The sequence below is a fragment of the Drosophila sechellia genome, chromosome 3L (assembly GCF_004382195.2).
Source record: "Drosophila sechellia strain sech25 chromosome 3L, ASM438219v1, whole genome shotgun sequence".
Classification (NCBI taxonomy): Eukaryota; Metazoa; Arthropoda; class Insecta; order Diptera; family Drosophilidae; genus Drosophila; species Drosophila sechellia.
The window spans coordinates 13,954,267-13,973,089 of NC_045951.1; the positions used below are offsets into that span (position 1 = coordinate 13,954,267).

Consider the following 18,823-nt stretch of genomic DNA (forward strand, 5'->3'; position numbering starts at 1 on the left):
TTGTTTTCACCAATCACAGAACACGAAGCTCGAGATAAGCTTATTGAAATTGAATAAAGTCGAAACGAAATTGGCAAAAGCAAGGAACGCTGTTTTGCAGACTATGCCAAACGAAAAAGGGTGAATATGATAAACATAAACTTAAGAGGGGAAGTTCTATACGTATAAGTACGTTATATGAAACAAACAAAGAGTTTTTAGTAACGGCTTTGTTTAAACAGAGGACTTAAGTTAAATTAAAAATATATAATATTATATATAATTTGATATTCATATAATTTTGCTCTCTAGTTTTTAAAGTCTGTTTAAATTAAGACCAAAACTGCCGTTTTACCTCCACATTACCAGCCTCTAGCACTCCATTTGAACATCCCATCAGCAATAAAGGCTTCCATAAAATTCTTAATAATTAAGGAACTAATTCATGCACTAAGTATATGGCTGAGAAAATACCCCATTTTGATTCGCTTTGAGCAATGACATCTGTTCTCTCCCTTTTCGCGGAAATCGCACACAATGGGATGTGATTTTGCACAACCCACCTGAAGAAACACCAATCACAGTTTGATCTTTCATTTCCTAGACGTTTTGTCTCGGCACGAGTATTTCGTTGATGTAATTTGATGCGTTATTATTAAAATGATATATAATTTCCAGCATTAAATCCCCAGCTGACAGGCCGGGTCGGTCTTTGTTCACATTTCGCTGGTTTGGTTTTCATGGATCCCTGGCACCTGCCATAACTTGTTGTTCTTGTAATTATAATGGTACAGCCCGGTGTCCAGGAGCGAGGAAACCGGCTCTGCAAACGCCTTCGTCTAACTGTACGTGTAGCCTGGCATCCCGACCCGATCCGAGATCCCATCCTATCCCCACTATATTCAACACCCCACCATCTCCTACCCCATACCATCTCCATTCCATCTTTGATGTACGTGCATGTACTTCAAGAGCGTCCAGCGCACACTTTTCGCCGTTAGCCGCGTGGCTTGTGGCGTATCTGTATCTCGGATGTTGCATGCCACAGACGCCATCGCCATCCCATCGCTGTTGGAATCGCCGTCGTCTCGAAATCGTAACAGTAACAGGCTTTATGCAAATTGTTGTAATATTTTGTGTGTTCTATGGTGATTTCTCCTACACTGCGGCAAACAATAAATGGAATTATGATAGCGTACAAATATAAGTCATAATCTTATACAAACCATACATTTAAAGCAAATAGCTTTAATTGCTGGATGTATTGATTATATTCCTGAAGACTTCAAGTCGATAATCGTAAATATATTAGTTAATGTGATATTTTAGCTACTGCAGTAGATAATATTTTTTCTTAGTGTACACTTAATACCCATGATTTTGTTCCTATTGCGTGTAACCAAAGATAGGCGCTGGGGGGTAGGTGTGGTGCGTGGCGTGGCGTGGGGACGAGACTTCAAATGGACCGTTGGATGTTATGGGCTTATAGGCGACACTCCATGAAACCAAATTACCGTTTTGGTAGTTTGAATCTGACAAAGCTCATTGGGCATCTCACTTTATTGCTGCGACTTTCTGCGCTGTGCGGAGGACTATTTAAAGTCGACTTTGAAATATGGTTAATGATCGGAGATAAGCTCGGGATTAGTCACAGATGGAAATCTATATGGGGGAGAAGAACTTACAAATATAAAAAATACGTCCTATGATCGTCTAGAAAGGCGAAGTGTATTAGTAAGTATATTTAAACTTAAATCGGTGTTCATAAAAATGAAGTTTCCTTTTTCCAACCTAAATGATACATTTTAGAGGGATTATTAGATCAAAGTCGAAAAGTTTGAATATATTTTCTGAAAAATGTAATAAATGTTTCACAATTTCACGGACAAATTCTTTGATATATTCCAATGTCTTGTCGTAAGTAACATCATGATATTGCACCCAACTCTCCCCTCCATCGGCACCAGTCACGCCCACTTTAACAGAGGGTCCCCGCTATATGCCACCCCTCAGAATCGCCCTGGTATATCACAGGCATATAAATTTCAAGAGCAGGGCCACCACAAATTTGTGGCCAGCAAACACGTTCCTCTCTATTAAATTTCATAAATTTATTAAATTATGCCCCAACCGTCGGGGCTCAACGCCAGAAAAACGAAGACAAAACAGAATACCCGATGAAGTCGCTTAAATATAGAATAATGTTTACACTTACAAAAAGTAATGTAACTTTACGTTATTACATTTTTGTATGGCCGAACTAATTTCTTAGCATTTCTCTCATTTGTTTCTAATATGCTCAAGCTAATTTTTTCGACTGAAAAACAATATTCCTATATATTGCTATTCATGAAATTTAATACTTGCAATAAAGTTTTTTGTGTGTATATTAAAACCCAGCGAAAAATGCCACCAACTGAGACGGTGCAATCGGTTAGAGAACTAAAAGTCAACTCAACAGGGGGGAACATTTCTAATAGGATGTTTCAGTAATGCTACGAAAAGTGGGAGTTGGGAAAAGTCAATGGGTTTTCTTTTCTGCCTGGTCTGCTCATTAGTTGTTGTCATTCAGAGGCTTGACAACCAACTAAAAATTAATATGTCAAATTATGCAGCAGTCGGGAATGGAAATTGACGGTGAAACATGGGGTGGGAAACCGAACTGAAGCGTGTCGAGACAGCATGCAAAGATGTGGCCAACCTCTCTCTTTCTCTTTAGTGTTTTTCCTGAGCTTTCCCGCACTTTTGCCCCCTTGTGCAATTAGAAGAAGCGGCTGAAACGGCTGCCAAAATGTCAAACCAAAAATTTGCTGCGTTTGCTGCTGTCTGCATGTCAATGTCAAGAAAGAGATAGCGCGCGGAGAAGAGATAGAGACGGGCATACTAGGCCAGGTACAGGTTTTGGTAGAAAGTGGGAATGTTCTCTGTCTCGCCCTCTCTTTCTTCCCACTTATGTCTATCTCTCTCAGGCTGCACCTGCTAGTCCCACTTGAATTTTAGCAGCAAGAGCTCCTCAGGAACAGTTAGCCACCAAATTGACCAATATTTATTGAGAAGCTTTTTTAGCAATTAGAAATGTCTAACAGCTGTGCCTATTTGTGTCAATTGAAAAGTTAAATAAATCTATATTTTTAAATAAAAGATTTAGATATATCTGATGTTTAAAAAATATATTATGTGACTGTTCTTCCCAACTAGGTTCTATGAAATTCTTTCTTGTCTGCAAGCTTTTCCGCATTTTCCGAGCTGTGCAAACATTCCAGGCAGCAACTGCTTTCACAACAAATGCTTCAATTTTCATTTGACTTAATGCCCCGTGATGCTGAATGATGTGTCTGCGGATCAGCCACGCCCCATTCCCCCATTGTATGAGTATATATCGGTTAGCATGGTTAACGTGTATTCGAGGCCGTCAGCTGGTCAATGAGTGTCAGTGTCACGTTGTCATCCCCTCTCCATTTTCCGCCAGCAATCCGCTTTCCCATACTCTACACTCCACTCGGAACTACGTGATGTGCATGGCCGATAAATATTTGTTATATACTCAAATCGAGGGTGTTGGATATCTGTGTATATGCGTAAAAGTTTTGTGTGGGAAAAGCTTTAACTCGGCCTTAAGTTGGTTTTAAGTTGTAAGCATTTAGTTGACATTAACTGGGATTTGTATTCTCGAGGGTGAGAGAAACTTGACTGGGATTGTATATCGCAGATGATAAGGGGGGCTAAAATATGTCTTTGCCTGCAGCGAAATGGGATTAATATGATAGATGGAATGTTTGTTAAATTGCTTAGGTACGTAAACCAATAATACAAGCAAATATGAATAGATGTATGAAATTTTTACCAAATTCAGTTTGATCAGAAATATGATTAAATTGCGTTAGCTCAGAGTTACAGTGCGAAAAAAGTTGTGAATATTAATAAAGAAGCTTAACGATCTGGAAATAATAAGTACATATATAGAAATTAATGATAATGTGTAACATAACGAGTACTATACGACACTTACTTTCGCGAGCAATGACAACCTTTAATACATTTTAATTTAATGATGAATATTTTAAGTAATTAGTGAAAATGTGGCGGACAGCCACTCACCTCACCACCTAATTCATATGCAGAACCCTTTTTTTTAAAAGCTAATTACGTAGGTTCTGAGGGAGGTGAGGCGAATTGCGGAAGGGCTACCCACCTGTGATCCTTTATAAATATTATATTCATATGAGCGACGCAACGTAAAAAATTCCCCCAGCTTAACACCTTGCATGTTTTGTCGTTTTTGTTCCTGAACGTACCTTAACCGAACTCCGGTTCCTAAAAATGACCCGACAACAATTCACATGTCCCCGGGCCTTGGACCTTGTGCGCTGTGTCACCTTTTCAGGCCAGGCTGTGAAAATGGAAGAGGAATCAAAATAAGTAAAAATTTAAAACAGATGCTCATTATAAATATCCATTAAAATTACATGGGCTGTAATCAAGGGGTGGACGCAGTCAGCCACAGGCTTTAAGGAGATGCCGATGCCATTTAACCCACCTCATTCGTCCTTCAGCCCATCGACTACACCCCCTTTTACTCGGGTTTCTCTTTTGTGCTTTCGCTTTGGGCATAATTTGCATGTAGTCAAGTGTAGACCTTAACAGCAATTTCTGTTTGTCTCCTTGCGCCCTGAAAGGGTTCACTGCAGCACCGACAACAACGAAAGGGAGGCGTTAACCCAAATGGGTAAAAAGGAGGAAATCGCGCCAAAAGTTGTTGGGCCTCCGGTTCCTAAAACGCCCGGTTCTTCCTCCTTCCATAAACGCAACCAACATATGGACGGGTCGACATTTTATAGCCTCCGGATCGGTTTCATTTTTTTGGCAGACCGCAAGCCCCAAAAAATGGTGAGCTGAAAATTCTCCAATATCGAATCAAAGTCCTTAAACCCTTTTTTTCTCCTGCCTTTTAATAAAGTGTCGACATGTGTAATTTGTGAGAGGGCATGCGGGATTTTCATGGGGGGCAACTTGGCTGACCCCCAACCAATAATATTAATAAATTATGAGCAGGCATTTTTTCGGCGGCTTCTTTTGTGTTGCGGTCAGCAAAGTAAAATGTGTGACTCGCTTTTTATTTTTATTTTTTTGTGATGTTTCGTGTCTGACTCTTTGACTCCTTTTTAATATAATTCTGGGTATTTCTGACCATTTGAACTCTTGACCCGAGTGGAAATTTGCTTGGCTTCTTCTTTTTGCCGCTTCCTTATTGAATTCAAATTGTTGTTCCTGTCCGTCTGTATGGGTTTTTCAGCCTGTTTCGCTGGCAAGGACAAAAATAACAAGGCGAAGGACCAAGAGTTCACGTGCGTTCCTTCTCGACAGAATCGTTCTGCCTATATCTTCCTGTTCGAATCCTGTTCGAATCCACCCCCAGGACATCGAAACCCTCTGTCTCATTTTGTTGTCTGTTTGCTCTCTTTCCTGCTGTCTGCTGCTCTGTCTATTTTGACTTTAACAACGTCAGCAACACCCCCAAAATGTGCACACAGGCTAACATATTCCGTCTATATGGCCAGAGGAGTCATCATTAACGCTGTCCGAGGGTTGACTGAAAAGTCCTAGAAGGGGAATTGATGTCAGGAGAAGAAAGGAGGTAGGGCAAGTCTGGAAACAAAACTCTGATCTGAAGTACCTTCTAAAAAAAGTTTTCCAACTCTAGCCGCACTGTGGAGTTGGAATAGAATTTAAGTGGACATCGGTGGTAAACTATGAGAGGGTATAACATGAGGGTGAAAAGTTTGGAAGAGCAGTTAAGATATAATATATATTCTATATATTCTATTGTATATGCTTTGAATTATAATTCTTATAGACAGTATCGATTAAAATTCTAATTCATATAGGAAATATGGATTCAAATTAGTTTTGTACTTTATTTGATAATTGATATTCCAAAAATTACCCGAACATTTTTTACCCACTGTTCCCTGTACTTTCCGTCTGTTGCCTCATCTCATGGAATCGTAATAATTTGCAGCTTCCACCATCATCATCAACACGCCCCCAACTAAAACACGAAGTTAGGGCCAGCTGGAAGATTCCCTTAGCTCTGCCCAAACTCGTTCCCTCCGACCCTTTGGCACCACATAACTCGCGACGGCATAAAATTTATCTATAATAAATTAAAAACTCCTTAAATGTTGGCAAAACTTGGTTTATGGTTCTGGCCCTCCTGCACTCGGAAACCCTTGCCCATTCTTAATTCCTTACCCACCTCTTATTTCTTGTGTTTTATTTGTAGCCTTTGGCGCACAAAAAAAAAAACAACTACAGCGAAATTTTCTATATTGTTTCGGTCTCGATGTTGCCACTTTCAGACTACACAAAGAAAGAAAACTAGAAAGTACGGAAAAAACTTAAGATATTAAACATTCTTATCAGAAATCTTATATGTATCTAGGTATTGTGAGTTGATTTTCATAATTTTAATCAGCCCATCATAGTTTTAAATGCACATAAAAGGAATTAAATGTATGTAATTATTATATAGTAATGTACCCACTTTTTAACGTCATTTGTTTTCTGTGTACATGGCGAAATGTGGAATTCAAGGAGGAGGTAGGCGGATAAGTCGGACTATAGTCACTATAGTGACTCTTGCAGGGCAGTTTAGTCGCTGTCCGGTTCTTGTTTTACTGTTTCCACAGCTTTTAGCCGCTGCTGACGGTCGGATGCTCACGCGGCCGGCATGAAAACTTATGTCGGCGGCCTTTGGGCGCAATTATTTATACATGCCTCATAAAAATCTCAAGACAATGGGACCCCGGCCTGGGACCCTGACCAAATATATATATATATATATATACATATACATAGAAGGGACTAACAATGCAAGTCTCTCGACTCCTTTTGTTGTGGTCAATGTTGCAACTAGTTGTTGTTGCTGGTTGCTCAAGGGGCACTTTATTCGTAAAGGTACAAGAAAGTGGAGAGGGCTACAATTACCCGTAGAAGAGACAGTCTGTTTGATTTTGGTTCGATAATAAAGATAGATCGATGGATCGGCGAATAGATCTATCGACCAGAGAGACAGGAAGCGATTGCCGATCGAGCCAAGATATAAAATGTTAAGTGGAACGAGCCTTATAAGTTTATGATGATATAAAGTCTATTTCACGATTAGATTAACAATTTAATTATATTTTTGTGATGAGAATAATTTGCCTATTACGAAAATTGGGTGAGAAGTACATAAATGAATTTATATATATGTGTATTACAAACATAGAATCGCAAAAAAAAATACTTTTTTATAAAAACACTTTTATGCCAATAATACTTCTGGATGGTCGCTTAAATTTTTAATCTAGCTCCGTTTGCCATTTCCGCCCTCTCATTTTCTTCCGCTGGCCAATTCGAATCCCTCAAAATTAGTTCATTAAAATTTAAATTTTCATCGCTTTCGTGGCTTAAAGTGGCTTAAAAGCTCGGAGAATAATTTCAGATAAATATGGCTGGACAGGCAAACTGAGGGCAATTTAGAGGAGTTCCTCCATTTGCCTCAAAAAGCCACGGCTCTGGTGCTTTATGTTATTGTTGCAGATCCGTATCCTTATGCGCCCCAAATATGCGTAAATATTGCCCCAGTCAACAGTTCTCTGCTTTCCATTTCTCTCTGTCTGCACTTGCTTATCGCCAGCATCGATTCCCCCCCGAAAATCTCTCCCATCTTAATGCTCCCCAAAAGCAGCAGAAAAACGCAATTTGCGCCGCTAACCTAACGATGATTGCCAAAAACGTTGAAAAGCCAGGGGCTGCTGTGTCCGGGGGAGGATTTTAAATTTTTAATGGGAATTTGAAATAAAGCAGAGACTGCTGGGGCAGCGACACAACACTTTCGGGGGAATTTGCTTTTTAACAGAGAAGCTGACGACTGCAGCAAAGCTTTATATCCATCTCTCTGTTTTTCTATGTTTCAAAGGGTTTTTGCACTGGAAAAAATAGTTGTGTACATTGTGAACATTTTGGGGTAAGCTCTTATAAACTTAAAAACGTTACCTGCTTTTGAACTGACTGTACAACCACATTTAAGTAAATCCCCCTAATTATCATAAAGTTTACTCATTAACAAGCATACATTGAGTATAAATTAAGTAGAAGTTTCTGAGTTTAAACTTATGTATAAATAATATCGGACCCGATTTAGAACAGCATTTTCCAGTGTGATGTACATATGTTTTATGGTGCGAGAAAGGGGGACAAAAAGTATCGCTGCAGTCCGGAGCTCTCCTTCATCTCCAAGCCGATTTTTGAGCTCACTTTGAGAGACTCTTTGCGGCGAAGCCATGCAACAATATTTTTTCGTGCCACTCCAGCCCCTCCTCTACTTTCTGCCGCCCTCGGGGTTTTTGTTTGAGTGTGTTATGTGCGTGCGTGTTATGCTATCTAAAATTCAAATCTCTTGTGGTTTACAATGCGCCAGAACTCCGAACTTCATTCCAGCTGTCCCGCGCTGGGGAATTGCCTTGGACTGTCTGATGTCGGGTACAGTCAATAATACCTACCGCGAACAGAAACCGAATGATTTCTAGAGCTTTTTGGGAACAATATCAACAGCTTCGTTGAAACATTGAAAATGAGACAAATAAAGTGCATTGCAAATGCTGACTGCGTATAATTCATCTTAAAGAGTTACTACTGTTTATGCCCTTAAGTGTTCTTGTGTGCGAGTGCGTTTGCATTGTTGCCACACTTCGTAATGCAATTGTTTCAGTGGGGGTTGATTTCGCCTCTGCCTTTTGGAGTTCAAGGTTGAGTTGGAGTACAGATTGAGTTCGGATCTCTGTACCGGGAAATCTCATTAAACTGCAGTTATTGTTTGAGTTCGGAGTTTGGACTTGGATGTGCAGAGTTGTCAACCCGATGAGATTTTTCAAAATGGGGTTGTTCGTTGTAAAGGACGACGATGTCATTTGTGTAATTCGGTCACCCTGAAGGCACAATTTTGACATTGTGTTCCCAAAGCTATGCTAATCTGACCTATTCCAGATATTATAAAATTGTAAATTGCAGTTTGTAATTAAAAAAGTAAATGTAGTATATGTTGCTTATAAGTTTATGGATTCATGTAATTAAGAGAACTTATACACATTGTATATTCTTGTATATTAAATTGCTGATTATTAATTAGCCATTTATAATAAGATTAAGGTATTTTATTCATCAATCCTTCTGTAAGTTAAGCTTACAATGCATATCTGCTTACGTGAATTTGTGTGCTTTCTCTATAAGCCTCCTCTGGTAATCCACTTTAATTACAACTCTCAATCCAATTTGAGCAACATTTAATTTAAGCCATATTAATTAATCTCTGCCTGCAAATGAATTTCCTCCCTTGAAGGCTTGCCCCCACTCTTTCCCGCATCACTACACAACTTACTTACTCGCCTCTGTTCGTTGTTCCTTTGCAGGATCTCCATGACTGCGGAGCCCCATGTCATGCCATGTTCTTCCCGGAGAGAGAAAGGACTGTTCTTCGATACTGGGTTGGATCCTGGGCAGCTGTCTGTGTTGCCAGCTGCTTGTTTACGGTAAGTGTTTATTTCTATAATTGTACTTAGTGGATGAAATTAACAACTTTAAATAGTTGTATTAATTCACAAAAATGGGGTTTAATCTGATATATACGAAAAAATAGTTTCGTTTAATTTTCATGAGTGAGCTCTTTCCAAGTGTGCTTAAGGATATTGTTCGTTATTGGTTCCCGCTACCATTTTTGCTTACCCTTGAGTGCCTGAGTGCTGCCATATTTTCTTTAGAGCTGAAAGTAAACATCTTTTATGGAGGCCAAACGAGTGAACTCCGCTCCTTCAGCAGGTCTATTATTCAGTGGAAAGGGGGAACTACATATAAGGCAGGATGCCAGGACGAAGGCGTTGGCACTTTAGCAAATCCCACGCATTGACATAATACCTGTCAGCGCATATTTTTCAATAAACTTGGCAAAACATATGCAGAAGCCATCCTATCAAGGACGAACTCCTACCCACACCTATCCGCCAAAAGCCCCAAGGCCTTCTTGGCAAGCAGGATACCTTTGATGGGGTCGGGATGTTGTTGGCATGTCGGATATACCCATATAGGGGAATAAAGGGACAAGAAAGCTCCTCTGCGCGCCTTGGCATGTGGCATGTGTGAATGCGGCTGTGGGAGGACAAATGGCAGAACAAAAGTACATTTCAAATATTATTAGAATTGCCCTTTGATATTTCGGAATGTCCTGGGCATACCATGTCCTCTGCTCCTTTTGATTCGACTATATTCGAATGCCTTCGGGATGGATCAGCTCTGAACTAATATTGGAAATAGTTTTCGCATTGTAAACCTTGCCAGTCTGAGTGCAAGGAGGTGGAGATTGAGAACGAATTTAAAGAGTTAAAGGTTACAGGTCAACGTGGTAAAGGGGTCAAAATAAATATGACAGAAATGTGTGAGGGAAAATGACCTACACATTAGTTATGCCTGTTTGCAGATAAGGTTAGAGAGAATAAATCGAGAGAAATCAAATCAGTAGGATGATGAAAGGGATAAGGGTTATTGCTATAATAATTTCAAGTCTGGCATGTGTCAAGCTTAATTTATAAACTTAATAGGCCACATAAATTCTTTTAAAGTGTATCAACTATTTAAAAGCTTTTTGTATTTTTTCCTTTTATTTTCAATACCATTTATCCCACTTCGCTTGAATACGTCCCATGACAATAAATCAATCAATTGACTTGTCTAATTATCTCATCTCCCTGGAACTATTCATTATGTGAAAGGACTTGTAAGGGATGCTCTCTGTCAATTTCTCACTCCGCTTCCTCCGTCACTTTCACATATGGAAATCAACTTGTTAGTCAGGCATTTTTCTTCCATCGTAAAATGTTTTCGCTTTTTATACGCTTTGTTTACTCTTGCTCATATCCATCAAGTGAAAAAACTGCCAAAATTTGAATAAAAAATCAATTTAGGTGCTCTGGACCGAGCACATGACAGGCACTAATCAACAGGAAAAAAACAAAAAATGAATATGATAACCGTGCTTATAATTCCCAAGCAATCAAGCGGGGAAAACGAAAAGTAGGTACATATATACATATGAAGGATAGGCGACCCAAAGAAGCACATCTATCAAAACTGGAGAGGTTCTGACTGACTGGCACACACACATACCAATCATAAAGTTGCGCTACATCCATCAGCCCCAGAGAAAAAAGGACCTTTTTTGGGGGGGATGGGTGTCCTGTTGTCTGGGGGTGCAATTCACCCCTTGAGAACATTGTCACTCATATGGGGATATGTTTTGCATGGCGTCTCCTCCGATTCTGTTCCCTCCGTGTGTGTGATAAATTTTGGCCATTGCATATAATTTGTCGCCCATTGTCAGTGCCAGATATTGCCTCCCTTCGTGGGCGTGGCATATCAGTGCAGCTCAAAGCAACAACAAATTATATGCAAATTCCGAAATTGTTTTTCCAGGGCCAACGAAGAACACTTTCATTTGGGAGCTCATTCTACTTAGTTTTTACGATTATTATTATGTTCTCTGAGTGTTTTCCATCTCATTTTCATTTTCATTCGTTGGATTTTTGCATTTTCCACGCATTCATCAGGTTCAGTTCATGCAAATTTCGCCCCTATGTTTTGTTATTTAGTCAAGTGCAACATTTTTCCGATGATGATGATGATGGGAATGTTCCCATTCCATTACATCAGTTTATTTTATGGAATTTTCTGATTGATTTCAATGTATGAAGATCATTTAATTGGAATTGATTGGATTTTCAACTTACGCATTTGTAGTGCACTAAAAGGTGGGAAAATTTATATTTTTGCTCTTATACTCTACTGTTCGAATGTAATGGATGAACTTTTTAATGCTTTACAAGCTTGAAAGAAAAACAGTCCTTTTTGTGTACTTTGGGACATCAATACACTTGGCTTTCATATTTAAGCTGTTGTGTGAAGTGTTTTCCCCATTTTCGGCTGACTTTAAAAAGTTAACCCAAATAAGCCTTCATAAACCCTGGAAAAAGTTCTTCCTCTAGCGCACACACATTAAATATTTGAATGGCTTTTTATTTGGCTTCCTCTTCCGTTTGCTATTTTCCCCTGTTTATGTGTGGATGCGAATAGTGCTCAATACATCTCAATAAATTCCCCATGAAATGTGGGTTATGTTTGTTTGTGCTTTTTGTTGCTTTTAATAAACTTTCTCTTTCACTGCACATATGTGTGTGTGTGGGGGGATAAAAAATTGCACATAGAAATATGTCAATGAAAATGGAAACAGCAAAAAATTACAAACGAGAGCATTAGAAAATTGCAGTTTATCCTTTGGTCTAGAAGAGCATGCTAAAAAATACATATCAACAAATATTTGTCGAACGATGAATGTTTGGCTTTGAGCTTGAAATGGTTCTAATTTTTATGGATTCTGCTATGACAAGTCTCGGTATTAAATAAATAAAGTGCTGAGCTACTTGATTGAAATGAAAACATGTATGTCAAGGAAAATATTGAAATAGTTTTTGATAGAAAAAGTAATGAAAAAAGTTAAATATTTAAAGAGCAATGTTTGCGGAACGAGGTAAATGTAATCTGAATTATATACACAAGTAATCAAATGGTCCGCAGGACATTTTTCAGATAAGGTAAAATTATTTCAATATCTGGCAGCATAAGAACGTAAACTTCAAGCCAAGTTAAAGTTACTGAAGGAAAGTAATCTTAACTTTTTCCCCAACCAATTTCCTACGACAATCCAACTTTTACTAACCTGGGAAAACCTTTGGGGCTTTTCATTTCAAGTATCAAGCCAAATTATAAACAAGCTCATTTTATTTCAATTTTCGCGAACCAAAGCAAATATTTTTGCACCCACAAAAAGTTTTACCTGTGCGACAGGTGAAATTGTTAGAGGAATTTTCACAGAAGTAAACTTATGTGCGGAAAATGAGAAATGTGAAATGGGGGATTCTGTGTGTCACGTCAACTGTCAACAATCAACACCTTTTTCATTAAGCGCATTAGATGAGATGAGACAATGAGTGAGCTTTTCCCCTGCCTCAGTCTCCTTTGCTTGACATGTGTTTTCCACTGAAAAGCGAAAAGAGGAAATGACATTGTGTGTTTGCCGAAAGAGCAAATAATCGTCTAGTCGTTGACTTTGATGATATTTTCTTAATTACAAGACCTGATGTGAAAAACCAGAAAAGGGGGAAATCGAAAACCAGAAACTGAAAGTTCAGTGAGGCGCATATTTCGATAGTTGCGACTGAAGAAGATACGAGCAAATATGACAGCTCATGGTGACTGCATCCAAAAACCACCGAAAATCAACTCTTTACAGCATTTTCCCTTTCTGACCAACTTTTTTTGCTTGACTGTTTTGACAGCTGAGTTTTTTTCGGATATGGGATACCTACATTGTTATTAATAGTTGTTAAATATGCACCAAATATTTAATCATTGATATGCATAAAAAACACATGTCATAAACATAAAATGTCAAAAACAGCAAATATAAAACTTCGCCGCAAACATTTGCCGCAAAATTTATGCCGCAATCTCTGTCCAACCTGACTAAAATGTTTATGTTAATAGTTAGTTATTCTAATGGACGATCCACCCTCCAAAAAAAAACCATTGTTGTTGCTTCTCTATGCAAATTTATACCATTTTTGGACGAGTTTTTTTTTAGTTTGTTAGTTGTGAGTTAAATCTAATTTATGCAAAATTCAAAACTGCCAACCGCTAGCGGAGCTCTCAAAGCTTTTCTGTGGCTTTTAGTTTTCAACACTCCAGCGAAGAAGAGGGGGCGGTGCGGTTTTCGGGAGGTTAGGTGGGTGTAACCACTTTAGTTTTTGGGCTGATTTTAATGACCCGACTCCACGAAATTTATGAGCGCTAGAAATTGAAATTACTTTTTTAACTGACCATGAAAGGCGCGGCGGCTCGAGTTAAATAATTTATTTGGTTTTCGTTGACGGTATGTTTGCAAGAAGTTTAATTGAAGAAATGGGCATTTTGGAAATGGAAAATTCATTGGTGGTGTTAAGGTAAAAGCATTATTCATAAAAATCATTTTAGAATTGCTTAATCCATTGATTAAAACGGCGGACTGTTTACAAACTGCTAAGAAAACTAGCAATAAATTAGAATTAGCCTGTCGCAATTTTCATTTGTACTCCTCTTAAAACAGTATTATGACTTTCTTAAAGAATTCGCTCATAAATATCTAAACAATTTTCCTGCTATATTTCCATTTACGAGTGCCACTCAAACTAAGCTCTTCTCCGAACCGAATTTCCTCAAAATTTCGTGTGGGTGTTGCCCAAAAAACGCTGCATGTTATTTGCCAAGTTGGAAAACTTCCGCCCCCGATGACGCATAATTTGTGGGCGTGTCAACTTTGGCGAGCGTGGCAGAGGGACAGAAGATTTTGGAGGAGTCTGTGCTGTGTGCCAAATGTTTCAACATTTGCAGCTTATTTCGTTTCATTTGTACCTAGTCACACCTACTCGAATCTCCCCTCTTTTTGCACCCATCATGCGTGGCATAACAAATTGCTACGGGAAGTGGAGGGAGATGATGTGGAAACACCCCTTTTTCTTGTTGTTTTTGGCATAAATAAACAATTCTATTAAATTTCTCAGCTTGTTTCTTCTGCAGTGGAGCGTAGTCAACAAAAGGAGTTACAAACTGACTCACTTCCTATCCCCTTCTCCTCCCTGACCCGCTTCCACGAATATATTTTGCATTTAAATGAGGATGGAAGGCTAGGTTGGAGCACAAAAGACAATGCGTAGGTGGAAATTAGATGAAAGCTTGGCTAAGAGAACTATGATTTCAAGGAAAACGGGTCGAACGAAAATCTATTTGTAACTTGATCATAAATTTGATTAAATGGCAAAGAAATCTATATAAAATGGGATAATGTATTTAAAGTTTTAATGTCAGAAACAAATCAATATTTCAGTAAGAGAATCAAGGAAAAGTGGTACGAACGACAATTATTTCTCAAATAACATAAAATTGGGGCTTAAATTAATAGGATATATAAAGAAACCAATAATTAAGTCTAAAAGGGAAAGTTGGATTTCATTGCTAAATTATAATTTATAAATTATCAAGTAACCACCCAAAGAGCCATTTTTTCCAGTGCAGCCGTGTGGTTTTCTGAGGGGAACTGATGTTAGCCACGACTCAGAGCCGAGAAGTGCGTTCTGCATCTATGAATAATTCAGAGGTTTCGTCGTGGCAACAATAATACTCGGCACATTAATGCAATGCGAACAAGTCAAACGCAAACACAGCCCACACACAGATACTCTCACGGACACACACATGCGAGCACACCACCCACACAATCCTAACTACCAGATAACTGTTTCGCTCTGAAAGTTTTGTAATGATCAAATTAAATGACTTTGCTTGGGTTTGGGTTTGGTCGGGTTTTCTGGTTCGGGGTTTCTGGCTAAGACAAAAGACTCCTTGGCCTGGCTTAGTGGGAATGATAATGAATTTATTTAAATGGCGCGTAATCAGACAGCCAACAGAGAAATTTAGAGAGGGATGGTGAAGTTTAATGTGTGAGTTTGCGGCTGGGGATAAGCAGGGAATACAGTATCTGTGTGTGGATTGTAATTGCTTTTAGAGCTTTGAGGAATTGTCAACCATTAAGCTGGCCTTATCTAGGGTTTTATATTTGCCCATATATATGTAGACATCCTATTGGGCCCTCTGGCAAACCGGAAGTTGTGTCCGTCTAAGAAGAACCCTTTATTGTTGGTTAGCCAAACTGGCAATTGCTGGTAAAATGACTTAATATACTCGACGTCTCAATTAGGGCACGATAGATATCTTTCGATTTCTATCAATTTCTGCAAAAGGCAACACTGCGTATGGGTAATAAACTTAAAGCGACAAGTACTTTTTTATTATATATGTAAACATTTAAAAGATAGGAACACTATGTTTTATTACTACTAGTTGTAACTATTAAATTATTAGTAAATAAGTAATGTTATGATAGTTCGACCTACAATATTAATAATTATAAGGCCGTCCAAGGAAAATTGTTTTTTTTTAATATTTAGGAAAGAAGTACATATTAAAGTGATTAAGGTTTCACAGCCCTTTCTTGCATTTGTCTTAGCTCTCTTACTAAACGCCATTCCAGTTAAGGACATTTCAGCCATTAAGGCCAACTGGCCGAGGGAAAAGAAGAAACCTTGCGAAATAAATGAGCCTCGGCCTTTGGAGTAAATGGCACAACAATCACAATCAGCTAATGTGTAGAGCCTAATGACCCAAAGGCGCAGAGATGGGGGATCTCCTAATAGGCTCTCCTCTCCTTTAATATCCCCGCACTGATATAAACACTAATGAATTTTTAAGGGAACATCAAAGCATATTTGGGGTTAATTAAGGCGAACGTAATTAAATTCAAATTTATATTTAATATCCATTCTCCACTTTTGTGACTCGTTGCAGGTGCTCACCTTCTTGATTGACTCGTCGCGTTTTCGCTACCCGGAGAGGGCCATCGTCTTCTTGGCCGTCTGCTACTTGGTAGTTGGATGTGCCTACGTGGCGGGACTGGGGGCGGGCGACTCCGTGTCGTGCCGCGAACCATTTCCGCCGCCCGTCAAACTCGGCCGCCTGCAGATGATGTCCACCATCACCCAGGTGAGATGACCCAAGTGAAGCATGTTTGCAGTGACTGGGAAACCGGTCCTCAATTATTTTTAATGTCACCGAAAGGGCAAATTTGATTTGCTGGATTTGAACAGAAATACAGAACTACAAATATAGGACAATAATAATAATATAAATATAAAAATTGTTAATAAAAAGTATTCATTCTCATAGGATTATATAAATTAAGAAAATATTCGTTCTCAGCATGAGTACTTTAAAACTGTGGAAGGTCAAATCCTTAACTTAATTGTTATTTTATTGACCGAGTTATCTTCTTTTCTCCTACAGGGCCACCGACAAACCACGTCCTGCACGGTTTTATTCATGGCACTCTACTTCTGCTGCATGGCGGCCTTCGCGTGGTGGTCGTGTCTGGCATTCGCCTGGTTTTTGGCCGCTGGCCTCAAATGGGGCCACGAGGCGATTGAGAACAAGTCGCACTTATTCCACCTGGTTGCCTGGGCGGTGCCCGCCCTTCAGACCATCTCCGTTCTGGCCCTGGCTAAAGTTGAAGGTAAGTTCTGTTGAAATCCCGGCTGGATTATTATCGATTATCAACCACCAATGCGACCTTGATCCGGTGGCTCATTAATCTCCCCGAATCCACATCAATTTCTATCACACACTCCGCCCAAAACTTTACTCAGCCATCGTTGCGGTTTGGGCAATTTCAACGCGTAAGACGAAACCGTCATTAGACATCATTTGCGGCATTAACTGTATCTATTTCTCGTGACTGTGGCCCGGTTGCTACAAGCCAAAAAGAGTTACAAAAAACTTGGGAAAACCAACAAAAAATTAAAAATGAAAAAGGAAGACAGTGGGGCTGAAGTCTTGTTGAAACAAATAAGTATATTCGATGGCCAGAATGAAGGATAAATTAAATTTATATTTAATGTTTTTACAAAGTGTCTCTTAGTTCCCTTTCTTAATATAAGCGTGCAGATATTTTTAACTTTTCCCTAAACCTTCTTTTATTTAAATAATATTTAAAAAGCACACTTTTAACTAGTCTTCACCACTGTAGAGATTCTTGTGCCACCCGTTTGTCAGTCATTTTGTGGTTCATTTGAGAATGGGGTCTTGGGCTGGGCTGGGGCATTTGGGTCTGGATACTGAGATACTTTTGGAGGCTTCTAATTCGGTTGTCCGCGATTTCTAAACAATTTAATGACCTACGTGGTCGCGGACAGACACGAAATAAATCTTGACGACCAATCAAAAATGTGAAATGCGGAGGGGAAAAAGAATGTAGCCTAAAAACGGTCACGTTAAAGTGCCGTAAAAATTTGTGGACTTCAGATGAGTTGCCTGCTTTTCTTTTTTTTGGGGGATTTAAGTCAAAGAACAAGACCAAAACTAATTCGCTTAACGCGCAGCCACTAAGCCAACTTAGAGGCCTTCTCGTTGTTGCCCATTCCTGGGCTCATTTCACATTTTTGGGCTTAATTAGATTGCGGCTTAATGACTCAATTGTGTTTGCCGGCCAGGCTCCTGTACGCCGTCTCTCTCGTCCAATATCTAGAGCCCGAACAATTTCCAATACGACCAGACGCTAGTAATTAAATACAGCAGCACATGATTATGGCTTGTTAGGCAAATCGAATGAAAGTCATAGACAATTTGGAGGGGTTACCGAGTGGGAGGTGGAGCATACCCGCTGATGGGCACTTATAGACCCGGCATTAACTGGATCTACTTGATGCCCCGGTTACGTAATTTCAGGGAGTGAGCGAGGTTAGGTGCCAGCTTAACACTGGATTACTGCTGCATTGTGGTAAACGGGGCTGGAAATTAGACGACTTGCCAAAATATCCTGGCAAGTGTCAGGACATGAGTTGTAGGATTTGCTAATCAAGACAATACTTTAGGATTTGTTCCATCAACTTTATGATACATTGTTAAAGTAGCACATTTAATATTCATATGCTATACTTTCATATGTTAAGATGGTAAAAATATTTAAATGCATTTTTATCACTTTAAATATATGTACAATTCGATGTCATACTTCCCTTTCCAGCAATGAACAAATTTTCAATTGCTTAATAAATATAATCAACATTTTTTCACTCTAGCCTAAGCAAACACAAACGCTGGAGAGTCACTCGCT

At 39.1% G+C, this 18,823-nt stretch overlaps 1 protein-coding gene across 1 annotated transcript in view; it reads left to right on the plus strand.

The window, feature by feature from the left end:
* Nucleotides 1–18,823, plus strand: part of LOC6605658 (frizzled) — an 88,089-nt gene that overhangs the window by 20,370 nt on the left and 48,896 nt on the right. Inside the window, exons 2-4 of the mRNA XM_002030440.2 lie at nt 9,432–9,551; nt 16,504–16,698; nt 16,999–17,224. Coding sequence (XP_002030476.1) covers nt 9,432–9,551; nt 16,504–16,698; nt 16,999–17,224 — 541 coding nt within the window. The remainder of the gene's footprint in view (nt 1–9,431; nt 9,552–16,503; nt 16,699–16,998; nt 17,225–18,823) is intronic.